The sequence below is a fragment of the Enhydra lutris genome, unplaced genomic scaffold (assembly GCF_002288905.1).
Source record: "Enhydra lutris kenyoni isolate GAN:26980312 unplaced genomic scaffold, ASM228890v2 scaffoldscaffold12, whole genome shotgun sequence".
Taxonomy (NCBI): Eukaryota; Metazoa; Chordata; class Mammalia; order Carnivora; family Mustelidae; genus Enhydra; species Enhydra lutris.
The window spans coordinates 32882046-32901831 of record NW_019154096.1 but is presented as its reverse complement, the minus strand read 5'-3'; the positions used below and the strand labels follow the sequence as shown (position 1 = coordinate 32901831).

At 51.4% G+C, this 19786-nt stretch overlaps 2 protein-coding genes across 2 annotated transcripts; both read left to right on the top strand.

Moving 5' to 3' along the window:
- Positions 1–5013: 5013 nt before the first annotated feature.
- LOC111145344 (pulmonary surfactant-associated protein A) lies at positions 5014–9576 on the top strand. The gene is made up of 5 exons (XM_022500194.1): positions 5014–5158; positions 5769–5962; positions 6237–6356; positions 7349–7426; positions 8066–9576. The coding sequence occupies exons 2-5, from the start codon at positions 5791–5793 to the stop codon at positions 8440–8442; spliced, it is 747 nt and encodes a 248-aa protein (XP_022355902.1). The 5' UTR covers positions 5014–5158; positions 5769–5790; the 3' UTR covers positions 8443–9576.
- A 6533-nt stretch (positions 9577–16109) lies between these two features.
- Positions 16110–18752, top strand: LOC111145397 (mannose binding lectin 2). Its single transcript, XM_022500273.1, is given in 4 exon segments — positions 16110–16272; positions 16691–16816; positions 17659–17733; positions 18382–18752. Coding segments are annotated over 4 exon segments (735 nt in total).
- Positions 18753–19786: the final 1034 nt, after the last annotated feature.

Here is a 19786-nt window from a genome sequence, read left to right as displayed (position 1 = left end):
AGGAAGGCTGCTCAGAGGCACCTGTGAGACCACGGCCACACTTGGTCTTTTCGCCTACTGTCCTGTCTACTTTGCCTTACCTTGCTCCATCTCCATGTACTCAGGGCAACTCCACCAAAGCCCCAGGAGACGACCCTCAAGTCCAGATGCAGGTGGGTGACTGAGGGGTCAAAGTAAACAAATCTTGAACATTCCTCCTTCTGGCTCCTAGATGTCCCCTGCCAGCTTCCTGGAGAGCTGGGGTTTATTTGAATAGCAGCCTTGTCTATGCCATATCTACACTCCATGTTTCAGACCCCTGCTCACTGGCCACGCGGAGCCCAGGAAAGATGTTTCATCCCAAATCTGAGCCAAGGATCCTCAAGCTTGTTATGGTCCCAAATTATACATCATACCATGACAGTAAGCCAAAGGAGTTCTCTCCTTCCTTACCAGAAACCTCTGCTTGTCCAAGCCCCTACAGGCAGGGCTGCCCCATGAGATACAAGATGCCCAGTTAAATGGGAACTTCAGATAAACCTGAATAATTTTTTAGTATATAAGTATGTCCCCAATACTGCATGTGGCACTCTTATATTAAAAAGTTATTTGTTGGGGCGCCTGGGAGGCTCAGTGGGTTAAAGCCTCTGCCTTCGGCTCCGGTCATGATCTCAGGGTCCTGGGATCGAGCCCCGCACCGGGCTCTTTGCTCGGCAGGGAGCCTGCTTCCCTCTCTCTCTCTCTGCCTGCCTCTCTGCCTACTTGTGATCTCTCTCTGTCAAATAAATAAATAAAATCTTTAAAAAAAAAAAAGTTATTTGTTCCCTATACATGCCGAGATTGTAGACTGGTCTAGCCACGATGGAAAATAGTATGAAGTTTCCTTGATAATTTAGAAACAGAACTACCATAGGATCCAGCCCTCCCACTTCTGGGTTTCGTTTCCAAAGGAAATGAAAACTGGTTATAAGAGATGTGTCTGCACTCCCCTGTGTGTTGCAGCATTATTTACAATAGCCAAGGTGCGGAAACAACCTATGTATACATGGGCAAAGAAGGTGTGGTGTAGACGTACAGTGGAATAGTAATCGGCCAGAGGAAAAAGGAAACCCCGCCACTTGTGACAACACGGATATAATGTGTGTATCACCTCTATGTGGAATCTAAAAAAACCTGAATTCATAGACACAGAGTAGAGTGGTGGTTACCAGGGCCTGGGGGACAGAGGAAATGGGGATATACTGGTCAGACTCTACAAACTTCCAGTTATAAGATAGTTAAGTTCTGGGGATCTAATGCACAGCGTGGTGATTCTAGTTAACGATGCTGCATTATAACCTTGAAAATTGCTGAGAGAGTAGATCTCAAATGTTTTGCCACCAAAAAAAAAAAAAAAAAAAGACACACCAAATATGTGAGGTGATGAAGGCGTTAGCTAGAGCTCCAGGGGCAATGATTTCATGATATGTGAGTGTCTCCACTCAATACCTAAACTCACACGATATTATATGTCAGTTACATTTCAATAAAGGGCAAAAAAAGAAAATGCCTAAAGCATGGGGTTCTTCCCTGGAGTTTAGAAGGCACACTAGATAGTATGGGAAATTCTAGGGGCATGGTGTGAAAGGTGAAAGGCTATGTTGATACAGTGTTAGGAAAAACAAGTAATGTGAATTTTTAAATAAGTTGGCATTTTTAGGTAATAGAAATAGATTTATTTATTATGAAATTCTTTTTTTGATCAAATGACATTTGATGGAGAGGTACCAATGTAGTGTGTGTGTGTGTGTGTGTGTGTGTGTGTGTGTGATGTGTTGACTGTCTCCGGGAACAGCCTAAATTCTCTTTTCCTTCATGTTGTTGTGCTGATACCCAGATTCCTGAGATTAGACCTTAAACTATAGTTAACTAGGAAATTTGCTTCTCTATCTCTTTGTAGGCAGGAGTGGAATAAGTACACCCCTCCAACTGTGGGAATATTATGGCAGAGGATTTAAAATGGCTGAAAGGAAAAATCAAACCCTTGGGGGCATCTGGGTGGCTCGGTGGGTTAAGCCTCTGCCTTCGGCTCAGGTCATGATCTCAGGGTCCTGGAATTGAGCTCTGCATTGGGCTCTCTGCTCAGTGGGGAGCCTGCTTCCCCCTCTCTCTCTGCCTGCCTCTCTGCCTACTTGTGATCTCTCTCTCTGTGCGTCAAATAAATAAATAAAATTTTTAAAAAATAAAAAGAGGAAGCTTGAGGAGGAGCGGGATCTTTTGACAGCACTGAAATAGCTTCCACAAAAGGGTTATCAGTGAAAAAGAGAAACAGAGCTAACTTTATGATGGGGAAGTCTGGCCCGCACCATCTCAACCAAATGACCTGAGTGAACATCACCGTTACTGAGACGAATCAAAACTGCACCTGCTAGAACATGACGGGAAGGACACAGCGTCATTTCTGTGATGTGCCTACTGGAGGGGCAGAACCCAGATGGACTCCTGAGACAACACATTGGAAAGACGCAAACTGAGAGACATTTCCTACAATTAACCTGTTAGTGCCAGGAACTGTCAAGGCCATGGAAATTAAGGAAAGACTTTGGCACTGTTTCAGATTTAAGGCGATGAGACAGACGTGACGACTACATGGGACATGAACTCCTAAACTGGATCTTTTTAGCATAAAGGACGTTCCTGGGGGCGTCTGGCAAATTTCGTGCAGGGCCTCGAGGTTATATGGACTTATTGTATCAGTGTTAATTCTCCTTTCCTTCCTTCCTACCCCCCACCCTTCTTTCTTTCTCTCTCATTCCTTCCTTACCCCCTTCCGTCCCTCCCTTCCTTCCTTCTTCTCTCCCTCCTTCCTTCTTTCCTTATTTTTTTGTGGCAGAAGGGCAGTCAGAATACTCCAGACAAGACAAAAATCACAATCAAAGAAAGTCAGGAAAATCAGCTTCAGTTCTGTGAACTTGGAGCATCCTCTGTCAGAAGTCACAGAAGGGAGAGTGGCAGGCACAGCATGAACAAGAAGGCCAGGTAGCTCATTAGATGGGTCATTTTATTGGAATTATGTATGACACAATTTTATATATTGGCATTAAGCTACAAAATGACTTAAATAATGAAATAATATTTTAATGTTTTTAAAAAGTATTTTAGGGGCGCCTGGGTGGCTCAGTGGTTTAAGCTGCTGCCTTCGGCTCGGGTCATGATCTCAGGGTTCTGGGATCGAGTCCCGAATCGGGCTCTCTGCTCAGCGGGGAGCCTGCTTCCCTCCCTCTCTCTGCCTGCCTCTCTGTCTACTTGTGATCTCTCTCTGTCAAATAAATAAATAAAATCTTAAAAAAAAAATAAAAAGTATTTTAATAAAAATCACATAGAATGAGTCACTGTTGATTTCTTGACCTTGATGATTACATTGTGGTTGTATAGGAAAACATCTTCGTATGAAATATAAAGATCCAGGTAATGGAGTGTCGTGTTGGCAATCTGTTCTCGTTGGTTCAGAAAAAATTGGTACTGCACCTGCCGTTTTTCTGTTTAATATTGCTACAAAATAATAATTGAAAAAAAGAAAATCAGGGACACCTGCGCGACTCAGTTGGTTAAGCATCTGCCTTTGGCTCAGGTCAGGTCCTGGGAAGGAGTCCCACATCGGGCTCCTTGCTCAGCCGGGAGCCTGCTTCTCTCTCTGCCTCTGCCTGCCACTCTGCCTGCTTGTGCTCTCTCTCTCTTTCTCTCTGACAAATAAATGGGTAGAATCTTTAAAAAAAAAAAAAAAGAAAGAAAGAAAGAAAGAAAATCGAGGCTCAAAAGTTATATAACCTGACCAAGGCCACACGGATAATAGGGTCGGCTCCCAATCCCAGCTAAGGTGTGATTGAGTCCCAGATCCCCACCTTCGCCCACACGGCCCTGGCCGTCCCGGCTGCCTTGCCAAGACCCTTCAGAATTCACCCACATTCCTGTTCCTTCACCTGCAGAACAGTCCTCCCTAACCCAAGCCACACTGAAGTCCCTTTCATGGAACTGCTGCCCCACCCACCCCAGCCCTGTGCCGGCCCGGCCCCCCATCCCGCCTGGCCGGCCCCCCACGTGGGGCAGCAGCAGGCAGCGGCAGGGTTCGGGCTGGCTCCCTCCTCCTAGGAGTGGGGTCCTTTTAGCTGAGCCCCCACTTTCTCAGAGTTGTCTCACTCTGCCTGAGGACCTCAAGATTTTTCAAGCCACTACAGGTAAACACGGTGACTTTTTCTGGCCTTAGCTCCCCACTGTTACTCCAGACAGAGATCCTCCCCCAACCCCACATCAGGTGGCCTGAATCGGGGATCTCGTCAGTCAGGGTTTCATATGTTATCCCATCCTTTAGAACAATGACCACTGCAGGTTACAGACATCACCCCTGTACCAAACTGGGAGCCGCTGCCCTCCGGTGGCCTTCCAGGCACGGCCCTGCCTCCCCACCGCTGAGCCTGCCGGAGCAGGGGAACTGGAACGCGCAAACGGTTTGCCTGTGACTCTGAACCACGTGCCCACCTGCTTCTCCAGGGGCTCCAGAATCAGGGCCCCGGGAGGCCGGGGAGGGGATGGTGCTGGGCAGCTCGCTCAGTGGTGAGACCCATCCCCAGACACACAGCTTGTCCTAGCACCACCTGACTACCCTCCACCTAAGCCATGGCCACTGTGCGGCCTGGAACCAAAGGGCTCCTGTCCCCGGGCCAAAGAGACTCTGGAGTTGGAATGGCCCCAGGAAGGGGCCACGTGGAGAGATAGCCTGTGTGTGGCTGACTGGCCTGTTTGCTCCCCCGGGGAAAGAGCGCGGCCTGCTATGGTGTTCTGTGGAGGTGGGCATCTGGGGGGATGGTGACAGTAGAATGGGGGGAGAAGGCCCCCTTCACGGCACGCCTCCACCTGTGCCTGGGTAAGGGCTCTCGTCCTTCACTGCTGGGAAAGCTGGCAGCGGGGAGAGTGTCCCACCCCCTGAGATGTTAGCAAGTGTCCTGAGTGCCCCTCCAGCCTGAGTGCTCTGTGAGGGAATGTTGCTGTGTAAACAAGATGGCTGCTTCCTGAGGCCCTTGTGACAGGAGCCTCTCTGGGCTGGAGAGGAAGCCTGGAAGCCTGCGTGCATATAAGTGGGGCTGCCTGCCTCTCCACGCCGACGACCTGAAGGCAGAGGTCCACAGGGGCTCTGTTTGCGAGGGTGAGTTTAAACCCATCCCTGTGGTCCTCCCTAGGGCACAGGTTGCAGGAAAAGAGAACCAGCCCAGCAGTCACAGGCGTAACTAAGGGCCAGACTGGGAAAGAGGGGGCCTCCCCGTGGGAGTCATTCCCAGAATCATAACGATGGATGCAGAAATGTGGGCTTGCCAATATCCTCATTCTCTGACCCTGCAAGGAGGGTAGCTGACAGTATAAGGACAGAGGGAGGGGGTGACGCCATCCCTCCTCCCCACAACCCGGGAGGGAAAGGTTGGGATTGTCTCCAGGGCACAGGAGTCAAGACAGGTGACATGAGTCCCCATGGTCACACTGCGAGGTGTAAACAGAGAGTGCATTAGAAGCCCGGCCCTCTGACTGTCCAGGTTCCCCTCACCAGCTCAGGTACCATCCCGCCTCCAGCCCCAGAGGTGGGGTGTGAGACCACAGAGGATGCCAGCAGTTTCCAGAGACAAGTTGGGTCTTTCCCTTAGTCGTGTCTGTACCTGCACTGGCCCCCAGGCCTGGCCACGTGCCTGAATCTTGACAAAGCACAGCAACAGGGAAACCTTTGCAGATGTGTCAGATGAGCCAGTGGTGCTTTCTCACTGCAGGAAAATCTCTGGGACAGAAGCCATGTTGCTGCGCCCTTTGGCCCTCACTCTCACCTTGCTGATGGTGTCCGGCCTCGAGTACAGTGGGAAGGACATCTGTGGTGGCCACCCTGGCATCCCTGGCACTCCCGGATCCCACGGCTTGCCGGGCAGAGATGGGAGAGACGGTGTCAAAGGAGACCCCGGGCCTCCAGGTACTGGGTGAGTCCCTGCCCTCAGCTGAGGGACAGGGACCTGTTTCCAGGAGGCCCACTTGTCCTGGGCTCTGGGCTGGGTCCCCCAGTCAGTGGGATGGTGGCGCACGGTGGGAGTTGGGAGTTGCCTGGGGGACTTAAACTGGTTACCCTCAAAGTGCCCATGGGATGACAGGTGAATCAGCTCAGCTGATAAGGGGGAGTCCCTTTACATCAGCCCCAGCTCTGCTGTGGGTGGTAAATAACATGCATCCATGTCCCCTTCTCTCTGCAGGCCCCATGGGCCCCCCTGGAGGAATGCCAGGCTACCCCGGGCCTGAGGGGGTGACTGGAGCCCCTGGCGTTGCTGGAGAGCGTGGAGAAAAGGGGGAGCCTGGTGAGAGGGGCCCTCCAGGTGAGCAGGGCAGGGCAAGTGGGCCTCAACAACACAGGCACTGTGCCCAGGTGGCCAGTTACATGAGGGATGGTGGGGGTCAGACAGAACCCTGGAAGCCCGCAAAGGGCATGCCGCTCAGCCCAAGTGAGAGAAGATGAGGCCAAGGAGAGGAGTCAGAGACTCCCGGGCAGTCGGCCACGGCGAGGACTGGCAGGGGTTAGAAGTGCTCCACACACCACAAATGCTGATGGGCACAGGTGGGGCATCAGGTGCAGGACTAGGACAGCGCCGGGAGACAGGGAAGGCACTTCCTAGGGCAAAGGTAGGGGGCGCATTCTGAAAGGTGTACAGGGTTATGTGGGTGCTGGGCAGATGATGCGAATGGGAGCCCCACATACAGAGGGGCACTCCAGAGCTTAGGGCGGTGACCAAGGTCAGTCAGGAGAACACAGAGAACCACGAGCTCTACCTCTCCATCAGAGCGGCTTCCTACGTCAGTGTTTGAAATCCTGCTTCCTGGACAACTGCCCACTATTGACCAAGCTGCTGGGTGGCAGGTGGGGAGGGGTAAGGTTGAAGGAGGATGAAGGGTCAGGATCAGGGGTAGAGACCACGGTGAAAGCCTATTCTGGCAGGCAGGTAGATGATTCCATGGCTCAGAGCCAGGCCAGACAGAGAAGGATGGGTATAGCTCATTTGTCTTTGGTGGAGGGGGAAGGAGGGGACCTTGCCCCCAAACCAGAAAAACCCACAGGAGTGGGCCAACAGAGCCGTTAAAGGACAGAAGGCAGAAGCCGTTAAAGGACAGAAGCCGTTAAAGGCAGGAAAGAAGGGCAGATGGGAGCTTCGCAGGTGCAGGGCTGCAGCAAAGGACAAGCGTGGAGACACACTCCAGGGCCAGAGTAGTGGGCATGGACAAGTAAAGGCTCGCAGCTGGCGTCAGGCCTGCTTGGCCACAAGTGGGTGTCTTGCTTGGCTGGACCCTGATCGTGGCAGGAATCTCTTGACAGGGCTTCCAGCTTCTTTAGATGAGGAGCTCCAAACCACACTCCACAAGTTCAGACATCAAATCCTGAAGGCCATGGGAGGTAAGGGGGTTCCACAGGGGCTTACAGCACAGAGTTTCCTCCATTCCCAGCATCGGGCTCCAGAACCTCGAGACTCGACAAGCGGGGGTGGATATGCAGGTCTTGGGGAAAAAAAATGATACTTCCCTTTCCTGATTCTTTGAATGTCTCCAAGGAGACAGAGGTAGACACAGTTCAGCTCCCGATGTCAGGGGAGTATAAGTTCTCTGCCTATCTTGCCATTTTTTTTTTTAAGATTTTATTTACTTATTGGTGAGAGAGAGCATGAGAAGGGGCAGGGTCAGAGGGAGAAGCAGACTTCCTGCTGAGTAGGGAGCCCGATGCTGGACTTGATCCCGGAACTCCAGGATCATGACCTGAGTGGAAGGCAGTTGCCTAACCAACTGAGCCACCCAGGCACCCCCTCTCTCGCTTTCTATTGAATCTTGTAAATTGGAATTCCTAGCGCATAATAGATGGTCGATCAGTAATTGTGAAATGGGTGAACGAAGAGAATGATAAGAGCAGGGAGGGGGATTGAGGAAGACTCAGGCTGGCAGGGCAGGAGAGGAGAGCGGGCGTAAAGACAGGGAGCCCGAGCGAGGGGCGGGGACCACGAGCCAGAGCAGTCGGTGGCCTGACTCGGTTTCTCTGCTCCAGTCCTCAGCTTGCAGGAGTCCATGCTGGTCGTGGGAGAGAAGGTCTTCTCCAGCAACGGGCAGTCGGTAAATTTTGAGGACATTCAAAGGTTATGTGCCAGAGCAGGTGGTCGCATCGCTGCCCCGACAAGCCCGGAAGAGAACGAAGCCATCGCAAGCATCGTGAAGAAGTACAACACTTACGCGTACCTGGGCCTGATGGAGAGCCCCGACTCCAAAGAGTTCCTCTACCTGGATGGGGCCCCTGTGAATTACACCAATTGGTACCCAGGGGAGCCCAGGGGGTGGGGCAAGGAGAAGTGTGTGGAGATGTACACAGATGGGCAGTGGAACAACAAAAACTGCCTGCAGTACCGGCTGGCCATCTGTGAGTTCTGAGAAGGCCCCTGGGTGGCCGGGTAGATAGGGCCCTGCCTTGCCTTCCAGCCTCCAGCCGGAACATGTGCCTGATCTCTGAGATGCTACAGCTCCTTCCCAGCAAAATGTATTTGTGGCCCCTCAAGCAGGAGGCATTCTTAGCCACTCCCCTCCCTGGTCAGGTCCGGAATCCTCGCCCACTTCATGCATCAGAAATCAGTCTGACATGTCCCTCCCCACTCCCCCAGCCCCTCTTGGCCCTGCACTGCAGGTGCCCCTCCTAACCTTGCCCTTGGGCAAGAGTCGGAGACTTCCTTCTTCCTCCTCTTGTCCAGTTTCTTCATGGCCAGATGGCAACAGTGAGGTCCTGGGTTGGAAGTTCCCTCCAGAATCACACAGCAGGTGCCTGCTTCCCAGCCCCCTCTCCTCTCCCTCTGCAGACTACCCACTGCCCAACCTCATCAAGATTTGGCAGTTCTGATCAAGCACAATGGTGTGTAGGGGGGACTCCTGGGGAATTCCATATGCATGGGGCTAAGGACGCATTTGGGATTCTCTGGCAGCCTGGAGCCTATGAGGGCACATCTGGTCAGTGTCTCCATGAGGCTGGAGGGCTGGGGGGTGCCCCGGCATGTGCGGGAGGCCAACCTAACCCTAATAATTTCCTTGAGTCTTGGGTTGCCTCCCAACTCCCTGACCGAAAAGCAGCCTGTCTACACCCCTAGGGAAGATCTCACCCCCGACCCAGACATAATCCAAGTAACTTCTGGCTGATGGACGTGTCCACACCTATTTTGGATCTCAGTGAGGTGTTCACACCTCTCACCACACCATTGGCTGTTTAGGGAGCACACAAATAGCGTATGTGCCAAGTCTATGTACCCAGAACCTTGCCAAGCACTTCTAATACATCTAATACATCTTATGGAATAGGATTTAATCTTTACACAATGCCATGGGCCCAGCCTGATTTCCCCCCATTTTTATTGAGGACGCAAACTCAGAGAAGTTAAATGTTCTGAATTGTATGACTTGGAGCAAGTGGCAGAGGCTGTATTCAAACCTGTCTACCCAGACCGGAAGCTCATGCTCAAAACCACCTTGCCTCTTACTGGACAGAGGTGACTGAAGTGTAATAAACCATGACTGCCTTAACATGAGTTTTCATTGCTTGGGTTTCAAGAAACAAAAAGTTTCTGTATTTCTAGAAATCAAATTAACTCTGGCTCTGAGCCCCAACTTACCTCAAAAAAAAATGGAGAGTTCCATCTCAGGTAATGCCTTCTTTGTTGGGTTGGAGGGGCAAACTGCTTTGCACCCCTAAGTCGTACAAACATACGGCAAGCTACGGAAAACATCTGGAAGAACATGGGGCATTCGTGCTAATGGCCGGCATTAAGATATCTCCTGAGCTAACCCCACACGGTTCCTTTGTGGGTGGTGATAGCATGCCTTCCATTTTCCACTCCGCCACCTCAATGTTTCCCATAGCCCGAAGGTGGTGGTGTGCAGGGAGCCTGCTTCTCCCTCTCCAGCTCCCCCATGCTTGTGTTCCCTCTCTCTCACTATCGCTTTCTGTCAAATCAATCAATCAGTCCTAGAATGTTTGCAATGCAGGGTTCTGGGGAAAAGATTGTATGAAACATTGTGAGGCCATGTATTCATTTTTTAAAAATATTTTATTTATTTATTTGACAGAGAGAGATCACAAGTAGGCAGAGAGGTAGGCAGAAAGAGAGGAGGAAGCAGGCTCCCCGCTGAGCAGAGAGCCCAATGTGGGGCTCAATCTCAGGAACCTGGGATCATGACCTGAGCCAAAGGTAGAGGCTTTAACCCACTGAGCCACCCAGGTGCCCCTTTATTTTGAGAACAGGGTGAGCTTCAAGCTTCCAGATTGTACATGTCTGCTCTATGACTCTTCATCAAACTTGTTATATATTATATTAGTGAGTTGCATGGATTTAGTTTTTGATATCAAACCATCCTTTCCTTCCTGGGATATACCCTCCCTGGTCTAGGGGCTGATACTCTCATCACACTTACTCTGTGCCAGGAACTACACTTGGACTAACTCATGTGATCCTCCTTAACCCTATTTTGTGGATGCTGTTGTTGTCCCCATTTTACGAATAAGAATACTGAGGCTCATAAAGGTCACAGTGATGTGCCGTAGGCCATATGGCAAGTTCGTGCGCGGTCTGGGCTGTGAATACATGAGTCAGGTTCCAGGGACCATGCTACTGACCACGGATGCATGCCTGGACGTCAGTAGCTACTTTTGACTTCTGGCTTTCAGGTGGGTTTGTGTCTGCTCCACATTGTTTAATTAATCCAATATTAGTAGTAGTGAAGACATATTGTCCCATGATTGGAAAAACCAGAAGAGGCCGGGTTAAATGCCCAAGCACATGGAAAGCTGCTGTTCCTCTTGTGTCTGCTCACAGTCACATGGCCAAGCCGAATATCGCAGGGGGTGGGACATAGAGCATCCCGCGTACTCCAGGGACAGACTCCACAATGTACCATGGCCAAGGGCATGAACGTGTAATTCTATGATATGGAGACATAAAATATCAGCAACAGTAATCCAAACTTCTCTGGTCAGATTTGCCAAGTTTATTTATTTTGTTCTTGTAAAGAACAGTTTTTTTTAAAAAAGTATATTATTAACTTTATAGTTATTTCCTTATTCTAATTCATTAATTCGATTGTTTAAATTTTCATTCTTTCTTTGCTTCTTTCTTTCTTTTTTTTTAAAAGATTGTATTTATTTATTTATTTGATAGAGATCACAAGTAGGCAGAGAGGCAGGCAGAGAGAAGGGGGAAGCAGTTTCCCTGCTGAGTAGAGAGCCCAGTGTGGGCCTCCATCCAAGGACCCTGGGATCATGACCTGAGCCAAAGGCAGAGGCTTAACCCACTGAGCCACCCAGGTGCCCATGCTTCTTTCTTTCTTATACTGTCTTTTAAAAAATATCAATTTGGGACATCTGGGTGGCTCAGTCAGCTCAGGTCATGATCTCAGGGTCCTGGGATCGAGTTCCATGTCAGGGTCCCTGCTCAGTGGGGAGCCTGCTTCTCCCTCTGCCTGCCGCTCCCCCCGGCTTATGCTCTCTCTCCTCTCTCACATTCTCTCTGACAATAAATAAATCAAATCTTTAAAAATAAATAAAAATAAAAATGTCAATGTATCTGTTAAATAGAGGTAGCTATCCTGGGAGGACTCCTTCGGAAGCTTGTAGTATCAGTCATCTTTCATTCTGCTTAATTTCTACTGTGTTTGGTAATTTTTACAAGAGGACCTTGAACTTAGCTGATCTCCATCTGAGAAAATCCTGAGGCACCTAGCATGAAAGTCCCTATGGTGCACTAGGGAGTGACAAGCTGACATACTTGAAAAACTATTTTTCATCTTGGCATAAATAGCCAAATTCAATAATAACCACCTCGGCAGAATAACATTAGCGTGTAGCATGCATTAAAACCCAGGCCTAGGGCACCTGGGTGGCTTAGTCGGTCAAGTGACTGCCTTTGGCTCAGGTCATGATCCTGGAGCCCCAGGATCGAGTCCTGCCTCAGGCTCTCTGCTCAGCGGGGAGTCTACTTCTCCCTCTGACCTTACCCCCTCTTCTGCTTGCTCGCTCTCAAATAAATAAATAAAATCTTTTCTTTTAAAGATTTTATTTATTTGACAGAGAGAGATCACAAGTAGGCAGAGCAGCAGGTTGCGGTGGGGGGGTGGGGAGCAGGCTCCCTGCTGAGCAGAGAGCCAGTTGCGGGGCTCGATCCCAGGACCCTGAGACCATGACCTGAGCTGAAGGCCGAGGTTTAACCCACTGAGCCACCCAGGAGCCCCAATAAATAAAATCTTAAAGACAAAACAATAAAGCCAGGCCTACCTGAGGACAGACTAAAGAATATGCCTCTTCAAAGGAGGCTCTTTCCCCAGAGAAGTCTAGGCTTTCTTGTCCCTTTCTTTGCTCATCCCTCCCACCTCCTGCCATATTATCTCCCCTGCTTCCCCGAGCCGCTTTTCCTCTAGTCTGTAGCATCAAGGGTCCTGGTTTATGTAATTCTCTGCTTCACATTCCTGCCTTTCTGGGAGGTCTGCCCATTTGCTGCGTGGGCTGGATGTTCTTTGTCCTCTGGGCCTGGGGCCCTTCAAAGTCATGTCAATGGCAGCAGGAAACACAGCTCTGCCAGGGGTCTTCTGTCCAGGGGGCCCCAGGAATCTAGGAGGGCTGCTGAGCGGGGCATAGGGACTTTGAGTACACAGAGCTGATGACCCTCAAGAAGCCAGAACCCCAATCACAAGGCAGAGTCCAAGGGAAGTGGCCCCGCACCGACTCCCCACCAGGGAAAATGCAAACTTCTCGAGCTGTTTGATAAGACTGAGTGTTTCAAAGAGCGAGTGTAAATTTGGGGGAGGGCAGGAACCAAAGGTCAGGTCAGGGACTTGAAAAAGGCCACTTGATCAGGAGATAAGCGGATGCTGCTGGAAACCAGGTGCGGAGGCACCGTGTGGACCGGTCTACCCCTGGCTCTGGCGCATGGTCTCTGCTCCCCGCTCTGCCCCCACTCTCTCAGGGGACCCGTCCTGTGTGGCCCCCCACCCCGGGGTGCACCGTGGAGACAAGCCAGTGAATCAAACGCAGCTCCTGCCCTAGAAAAGTAGCCGGGAACGTGGGCAATGACATTAGCTCTGGCTGGCGAGCAGTCGGGGGGGGGGGGGGGGGAGTTGCCGGGGGGGGGGGGGGGGGGGGGGGGGGGGGGGGGGGCGCTGCTCAGAGGAGGAGGCGGAGGGACTCCTGCGTTCTCTGTTTATCCAGCTGCCGTGACTGCTTCCAGGCACCGCTCTGGGTGGGGCCGTAACAGCCGAGGACAAGATCCCTGTTCTGAAGGAGTTCTTGTTCTAAAGGAGGGCGGTGGTCCACGAATATGCCACTAAATAAACAAGACAGTCCGTCGTCTAGGTGTATCTCTAGTGGGCAAAGAATTAAAACAGAAAGACATGACGGGGGGCACCTGGGTGGCTCAGTGCGTTGAGCCTCTGCCTTCAGCTCGGGTCATGATCTCAGGGCCCTGGGATCGAGCCCCGTGTCAGTTTCTCTGCTCAGCGGGGAGCCTGCTTCCCCCCCCCAGCGCCCCCACGCCTGCCTCTCTGCCTACTCGTGATCTCTGTCAAATAAATAAATAAAATCTTAAAAAAGAAAGAAAGAAAGAAAGAAAGACACGAGGGAGTGGCTACTTAAAATTAAATATTAGAGGGAAGCCCTTTCTCCAGAGAGAATAGTTGAACTGCAAAGTGAATGATAACGATCATGCAAAGACAGAGACAAGTGTCCTAGGCTGTGGTAGCTTCAGTGCAAGTGCTCACATCCAGCTTTGAACTTGAGGTACCTCCAGGTACTTCCTTCCCTGGCCCTCACCCTGGGACATCTGCACCTCATCCAAAAAGAGTACCTTCGGTAAATGTTGTGAAGGAGAAGGGAGGAATGAGGCTACTCAGTGTTTAACCCCTCCCAGCCCCCATCCCTACCGTAAACCAAACACAAGTTTGGAGGGGGGGAGCTGAACGAGTCAGAGCAGGGGACACAGAGTGGGGAGCCTGTACGTGTAGGCAAGTGTGGACATGTGTGTGCTCACGCATGAGTGTGTTTGGTAGAATGTCTAATCGTGTCTCTTCTAGAAATAAATATCTAGGGGTGGGGAACTCTTGTCCAGACTATGATTCTGGGGAATCAGACGGACAGAGCTGGACGCTCGGGAGGGACGAGCAGGAGGAGGCGTTTGGGCTATTCAAGTAGTGAGCTGCCCAGTGCTGGGCCGCAGACCCCAGCACTGGCGCTGGACAGCCGCCCCAGTAGACACTGGTTCTGAGGACAGTTGTTTATTAATCTGGGGTTGAAGGCCGGTCCAGCGCTGTCCCTTGTCATAAGGTTAATTGGGCTTAATGTCTGTGGGCTAGAAGACCTGCTTCCCGGCCATAGCCCCTGTGCTTTGAGGAGAGCCTAGTAAGTCATTTCTGGAGGATGGAGGGAAAGGCCTGGGCCAAGGGTCCAGCAGAGGCTTGGGTGGGGTGGTCAGGCCCATCTGACCTGGGACATTTATATCCTTTCAGGGTCCATTTGACCTTTCTGCAAATGAAAGGGTGGTTTTGTCAGGCAAAGGGAAAAATGGAAGTGGGCTATTTCTGCCAACAACATGTTTAAGCTCTGACCCTGGCCTCCAGGATGATCAGGGGAAGTGGAAAAAACGAAAAGAAAAGAAAATAGAAAAAAGAAAGGTGGAGATGAAAGTGATCAAGAAAGTTCTCTTCTGGGGCACCTGGGTGGCCCAGTGGGTTAAGCGGCTGCCTTCGGCTCAGGTCATGATCCCAGGTCATGGGATCAAGCCCTGTGTTGGGCTCCCTGCTCAGTGAGGAGCCTGCTTCTCCCTTTCCCTCTGTCACTCTGCCTACTTGCACTCCCTCTCTATGTCTCTGTCAGAAAAATAAAAACCTTAAAAAAAAAGGAACTCAACACTTCTCACTGTGTCCTGCAGGAAAGGAAAGGTTAAGGCAGCAGACAGGCCGGGGAAGGCAAGGGCAAGGAAGCAGTGAGGGAGAAAGGGACAGGGACTCTGGGATGAGAGGCCAGACAGGCCCACGGGGGCTGGGCTGCCAAGCTTCTGGAAAGGGGGCTGGCTTGGGCATGAAGCTGAACGGTAATCTGACGGCTGGCTGGGGGCACAGAGCTGGGGAGGCCTCTGGGCAGCCTGCAGACGACCCCGCCAGGAGAAGGAACTGAGCTGGGGTGCACTGTGCAGCTGACAGGCTGCCGGGTCCAGCATGAACCGAAATTTCAGGAGCCTGGGTTCTGGCTGGCAAAAACGACCTCTCAGTGGAAAATCTCAAGCCAAGAAAGGAGAAATCTGTCTCGTCTGGCCGGGATCAAGGACCAAAGGAGGTTCTATTCTGAGAGTCAGAAGCCTGCCTCAGGGCACCCTGGGTCCTGAGCCTACCCCCCACCCCCAAGTGCCTGTCGCAGGGTAGAGACTTGCCGCAAGATGATTGGCAGGTTGACAGGGAAACAACTAGGACTGATCCCTGGGGCTGTCGTGGCCCGGAGTGAAGGACAGAGTTCTTATGTGGAATGAGAGAAAGGATATCAGAAACCAGGTTCTGCTGAGAAATGGGTCTTGTGGGACCTCAGGTTACCTACTTGGAGTTTGAGTCTAACTTTAGGGCCCACAGGAAGGGGAAGAAAAGGGAAACTGAGGTTCCCTGGGACCTCAAGAAGGGAATCAAGAAAGAGGAGCCAAAGCTCACGCAGGGGCTGAGCTCTCCATCTTTCTGCCAGATCACCGAAGCAGATGGTCAGTTTGTGATCACCAGACCTCGTGGATCTCATGTATGGGCGGTGGCCTAACTTCCCAAGGCTCGAATCCACAGGCCCCTGGTGTATCACTCTTGCGTGTGCGACTGTTATATTACCCTTGTTTCAGCACTGAACTACTTCTACTACTCTTCACTTGTCTGTCTCTCCAGTAGCTTGGGAGTAATGCAGAGCCAAGAGCCGCGACAGTCCCTTCTGAGTCTCCTGCCCGGAGCACAGGGTCTGGCACGGTGGATGGGGTCAGCAAAGGCTGACAAAGCAAGAGGAGATGGAATTATATCCCCTGGCTTTCTCCACCCTAAGGTTCAGGATCATGCTCCTGTTTTCATCACTTCCTGTCCTTCTGTGTGTGCTGACAGCAGCCAACTCAGAAGCAGAAATCTCGGGCGATGCCCAGAAGACGTGCTCAGTGATTACCTGTGCCATCCCGGGCAGAGACGGGTGAGACGGACCCAAGGGAGAAAAGGGCGAGCCAGGTACAGGGCAGGCTGCTCTGACTTCCTAAATCTTTACCCCCCATGGGAGACTGTTCCCTAAAAGATGTCTAGCAGAGACAGGACAACACTCATCTTCCGCTTACAACCACGTGACCATTCACTTAGGCTCATTCTTGTGAAAGGTCATTCCCTCCAAAACAAAGATGATTCTCCGGTTCTGCAGGAGCCCAGATTTCCACACGGGAATCCTCGATGTGTGGTCACTTGTAGAGAGCAGACGTCCTGCCCGTTCGGGGAACTGGCCCTTAGCACAGGCTGGGGAGCAGGAGAATCTTTTTTCTTTGGGCCACCACTGGCTTACTGGAGTTTCTCTGGGGTCAAGGTAAATCACATTGAACTTCTGGAAAAAGAGAAGGAGCCACAGCCCCTGAATCACTTTTCCTTCCTCTTACAACAGGACAAGGGCTCCGAGGTTTGCAGGGCCCTCCAGGAAAAGTGGGGCCTCCAGGAAATATCGGGGCTCCTGGGGTTCCTGGGGCTCCAGGACTAAAGGGACCCAAAGGAGACTATGGAGATAGTTCAGGTAAGGAACTCACCACCCCCCAGTGTGGGCCTAGGGGACCCAAGGCTCTGGGGCCTTAAGGGTCAGGTGGGAGGTGGTTCCTATTCTCCTGCTCCATTGGAAGATGCCAAACTGCTCCCGACTGGGTACACTCATTCCCCTGACCCTTACTCCCGAGGGCAGACTTCCAAACCCTGCTGTTGCCTCCCCAGGGCTCTGTGGGAGATGGGCCCTGGCTCTTACTCAGCAGACACAGTCTATGTGTGTCTCCAGGCTGGGAGGGAACGACGGTGTCCTCTCAGTGGCCAGCTTTGTGTGTAGGGTCAGAAGAGTGCTATGAAAACGGTCGGTTTCCTAGGACCCCTGAATCATGGGGAACGTCATGGCAACTTGATTCAAGGTCAAAGGACATAAATTCAGTCCCAACAAAAGTAAAATGATGACCTCTTGTTAATACCCACCAGCTGGCCCATCAAAATTATAAGAGTATTAAAAAGTTTGCCTGAAATAAGAAATGAAAGAGAATAATTAAGGAAAATTTTCAAAAGGGAGAATAATGAGTTGGGCTCTTTCTTATAAATAGTTACAATATTGCAACATTTAAGCACTATGTGAACAAAAAGATCCAGAGTCATAATTTTTAAGTTATTTATTATTATTATTATTGTTAGTTCAGAGTTAATAGTTTACAAAAGCTACTAAGAGTATCTCAGAAGGTAGGAATCCAGAGATTTTCTTCCTTTTGCCTCATTTTGGTTTCTTGTTTTTCTAGACTAAGCATACTCTTCACTAAGCTCACCCCGCACTCTCCTCTCCAACTAATGGTCTTCTCATTAAATGCCCTTCTTCCTACTGCTTCGCAGTTGCTGAGACAATGCTGGCTAACCTGAAGAGGGAGATAATGAGCCTGAAATCAGAACTGGACCATGTCAAAAAGTGTAAGCTCACTTTCTGCACCCCAGGGCGTTCTCGGCTCTCATCTTTTTCTGGCGTGCTCTCGGTTTCAGGGGAGGGTGGACAAGGATTAACATTTATGAACACTTACCATATCCCGTGGCCCGTGCTAGGTTGGCATTCCCTCGCAGTGTGGTTTCATTCAATCCTCTCACCAGTCCTATTTGTAGGGCTTAGACCTATTTCATTTACAGGGGAGGAAAGATCGGTCCGAGAAAGGTAGATAATTCCCTCACTGTCCCGGAGCTAGGAAGTAGTGAAGGAAGGACTGGATGCGAAAGTCTGCCTCCTCTAGAATCCTGCCTCTTTCTTCCGCAACCCCTTGGCTCAGATGGCTATCCATGCATACCTGGATCCCAAGCCCGGCAGGGCAGCCCGACCACCCCCTGCACCAGGCCAGTTTGTAACAGGTGTTCATCTGCGGGGTGGGATCTCCCAGGAGGCTGTGAGCTTTCCACCATGGACTTGCTTGCTCTACAGCTGAGGAGGGCTTCCTTACTAGGATCTGACCTGGTGGTTGAGCATGGGGCTATTTTTCCGAGTCCTGAGTTCCCAGAGCAAGGCTTTTCCCCCCTAGTGTCTTGGGCTGAACCTCAAGCCCGGTCAACCTCTCCCACCCATTGTGATTTCAGTGCAAACCTTCTCCTTGGGCAAAAAGACTGGGAAGAAGTTCTATGTGACCAATGGTGAAGAGATGACTTTTTCCAAAGTGAAGGCTCTGTGTGCTGAGCTCCAGGGCACTGTGGCCACCCCTAGGAATGCCGAAGAGAACAAAGCCATCCAGGATGTAGCCGAGAGCACGGCCTTCCTGGGCATCACGGATGAGGTGACGGAGGGTCAGTTTATGTATGTGACAGGGGGGAGCCTGACCTACAGGAACTGGAAGACTGGTGAGCCTAACGATGCCAGCGGGGAGGACTGCGTGACCATCCTGGAGGACGGGCTCTGGAATGACGTCTCCTGCGGCATCCCCCACCTGGCCGTCTGTGAATTTCCAGCCTGAGGAGGCAGCTACCTCAGCCCCCTCCTGACCTCCCTGCTCTGTTCTCTCCTGCTGAAAGAGAATTCATGGCTCTCCTAATGTTGACTCATTCCTTCAGGGGTATGATGGGAGGGAAATAAAGGGGAAGGGTCTGGGAATGAGGAAGCAAGAAGAGGTTGACAGCAGAGTCTGAGGGTTTCTGGTCCTGCCTAAGAGCACAGCAACAGGTCAGAGTCAGCCGTAGAAATGGTCAATTCAATCCCTTCCTTAGTGAGGACCCCTCGGCCCACCAGACAGACCTGTGGAGGGACAGTCTGTGTCAGAACAGTGGACTTCAGCCTCAGGAGATGCTGTTCTTTCTCTCCCACGTGTTGCCACTACGGGATGCCAATGTCTCCTGCCCTCTGTGCCTGCCCATGGCCAGCCCAGCCCTGCAGGACGTGGGTGCTGTGCTTGGTCGTCCGTGAGCTGCACCCCCAGACCAGAACATCCAGCAGTATCCCCCATGGGTAACAAGGGTTAGTTCCAGGAGTCCCCTCACCCTGCCCAAGTGGCAGCCTTTCCCTCCTACATACCTTGAGGACACCCATTTGACACTGTGATGTATGCCAGCATCACGGAGGAGGCAATGCCTGAGCGGGTTGTGTCCCTCTCCACAGCGCAGGTCTCAATCCCTGCACATTCAGCCTCCCCTTCCCTCTGTGACATCCTCGTCCCAGCCTAAGTCCACAGGTCCATTATTATAGAGACAAGAAGAAACACTCCCCAAAGGTAAGTTTCACACCCTGTCAAATTATCTAGCATTATTCAAATTATGGACGTCACCCTGTCAGATCATGCAGCAGCATCGGGTCACCAGACAAAATGTCCGCTGGGGACGCCTGGGAGGCTCAGTTGGTTAAGCCTCTGCCTTCAGCTCAGGTCATGATCCCAGGGTCCTGGGATTGATTGAGTCCCGTATCGGGCTCCCCACTCAGCTCTCCCTCTACCTGCTGCTTCCCCTGCTTGTGCTCTCCCTCTCTCTCTGACAAATAAACAAATAAAATCTTTTAAAA

Excerpts from the sequence above, each read along its gene's own strand:
- LOC111145344 (XM_022500194.1), top strand. The coding sequence starts at position 5,791 with ATGTTGCTGCGCCCTTTGGCCCTCACTCTCACCTTGCTGATGGTGTCC. Across the intron at positions 6,357-7,348 it reads TGGTGAGAGGGGCCCTCCAG|GGCTTCCAGCTTCTTTAGAT; the intron begins GTGAGCAGGGCA and ends ATCTCTTGACAG. Across the intron at positions 7,427-8,065 it reads AATCCTGAAGGCCATGGGAG|TCCTCAGCTTGCAGGAGTCC; the intron begins GTAAGGGGGTTC and ends TCTCTGCTCCAG.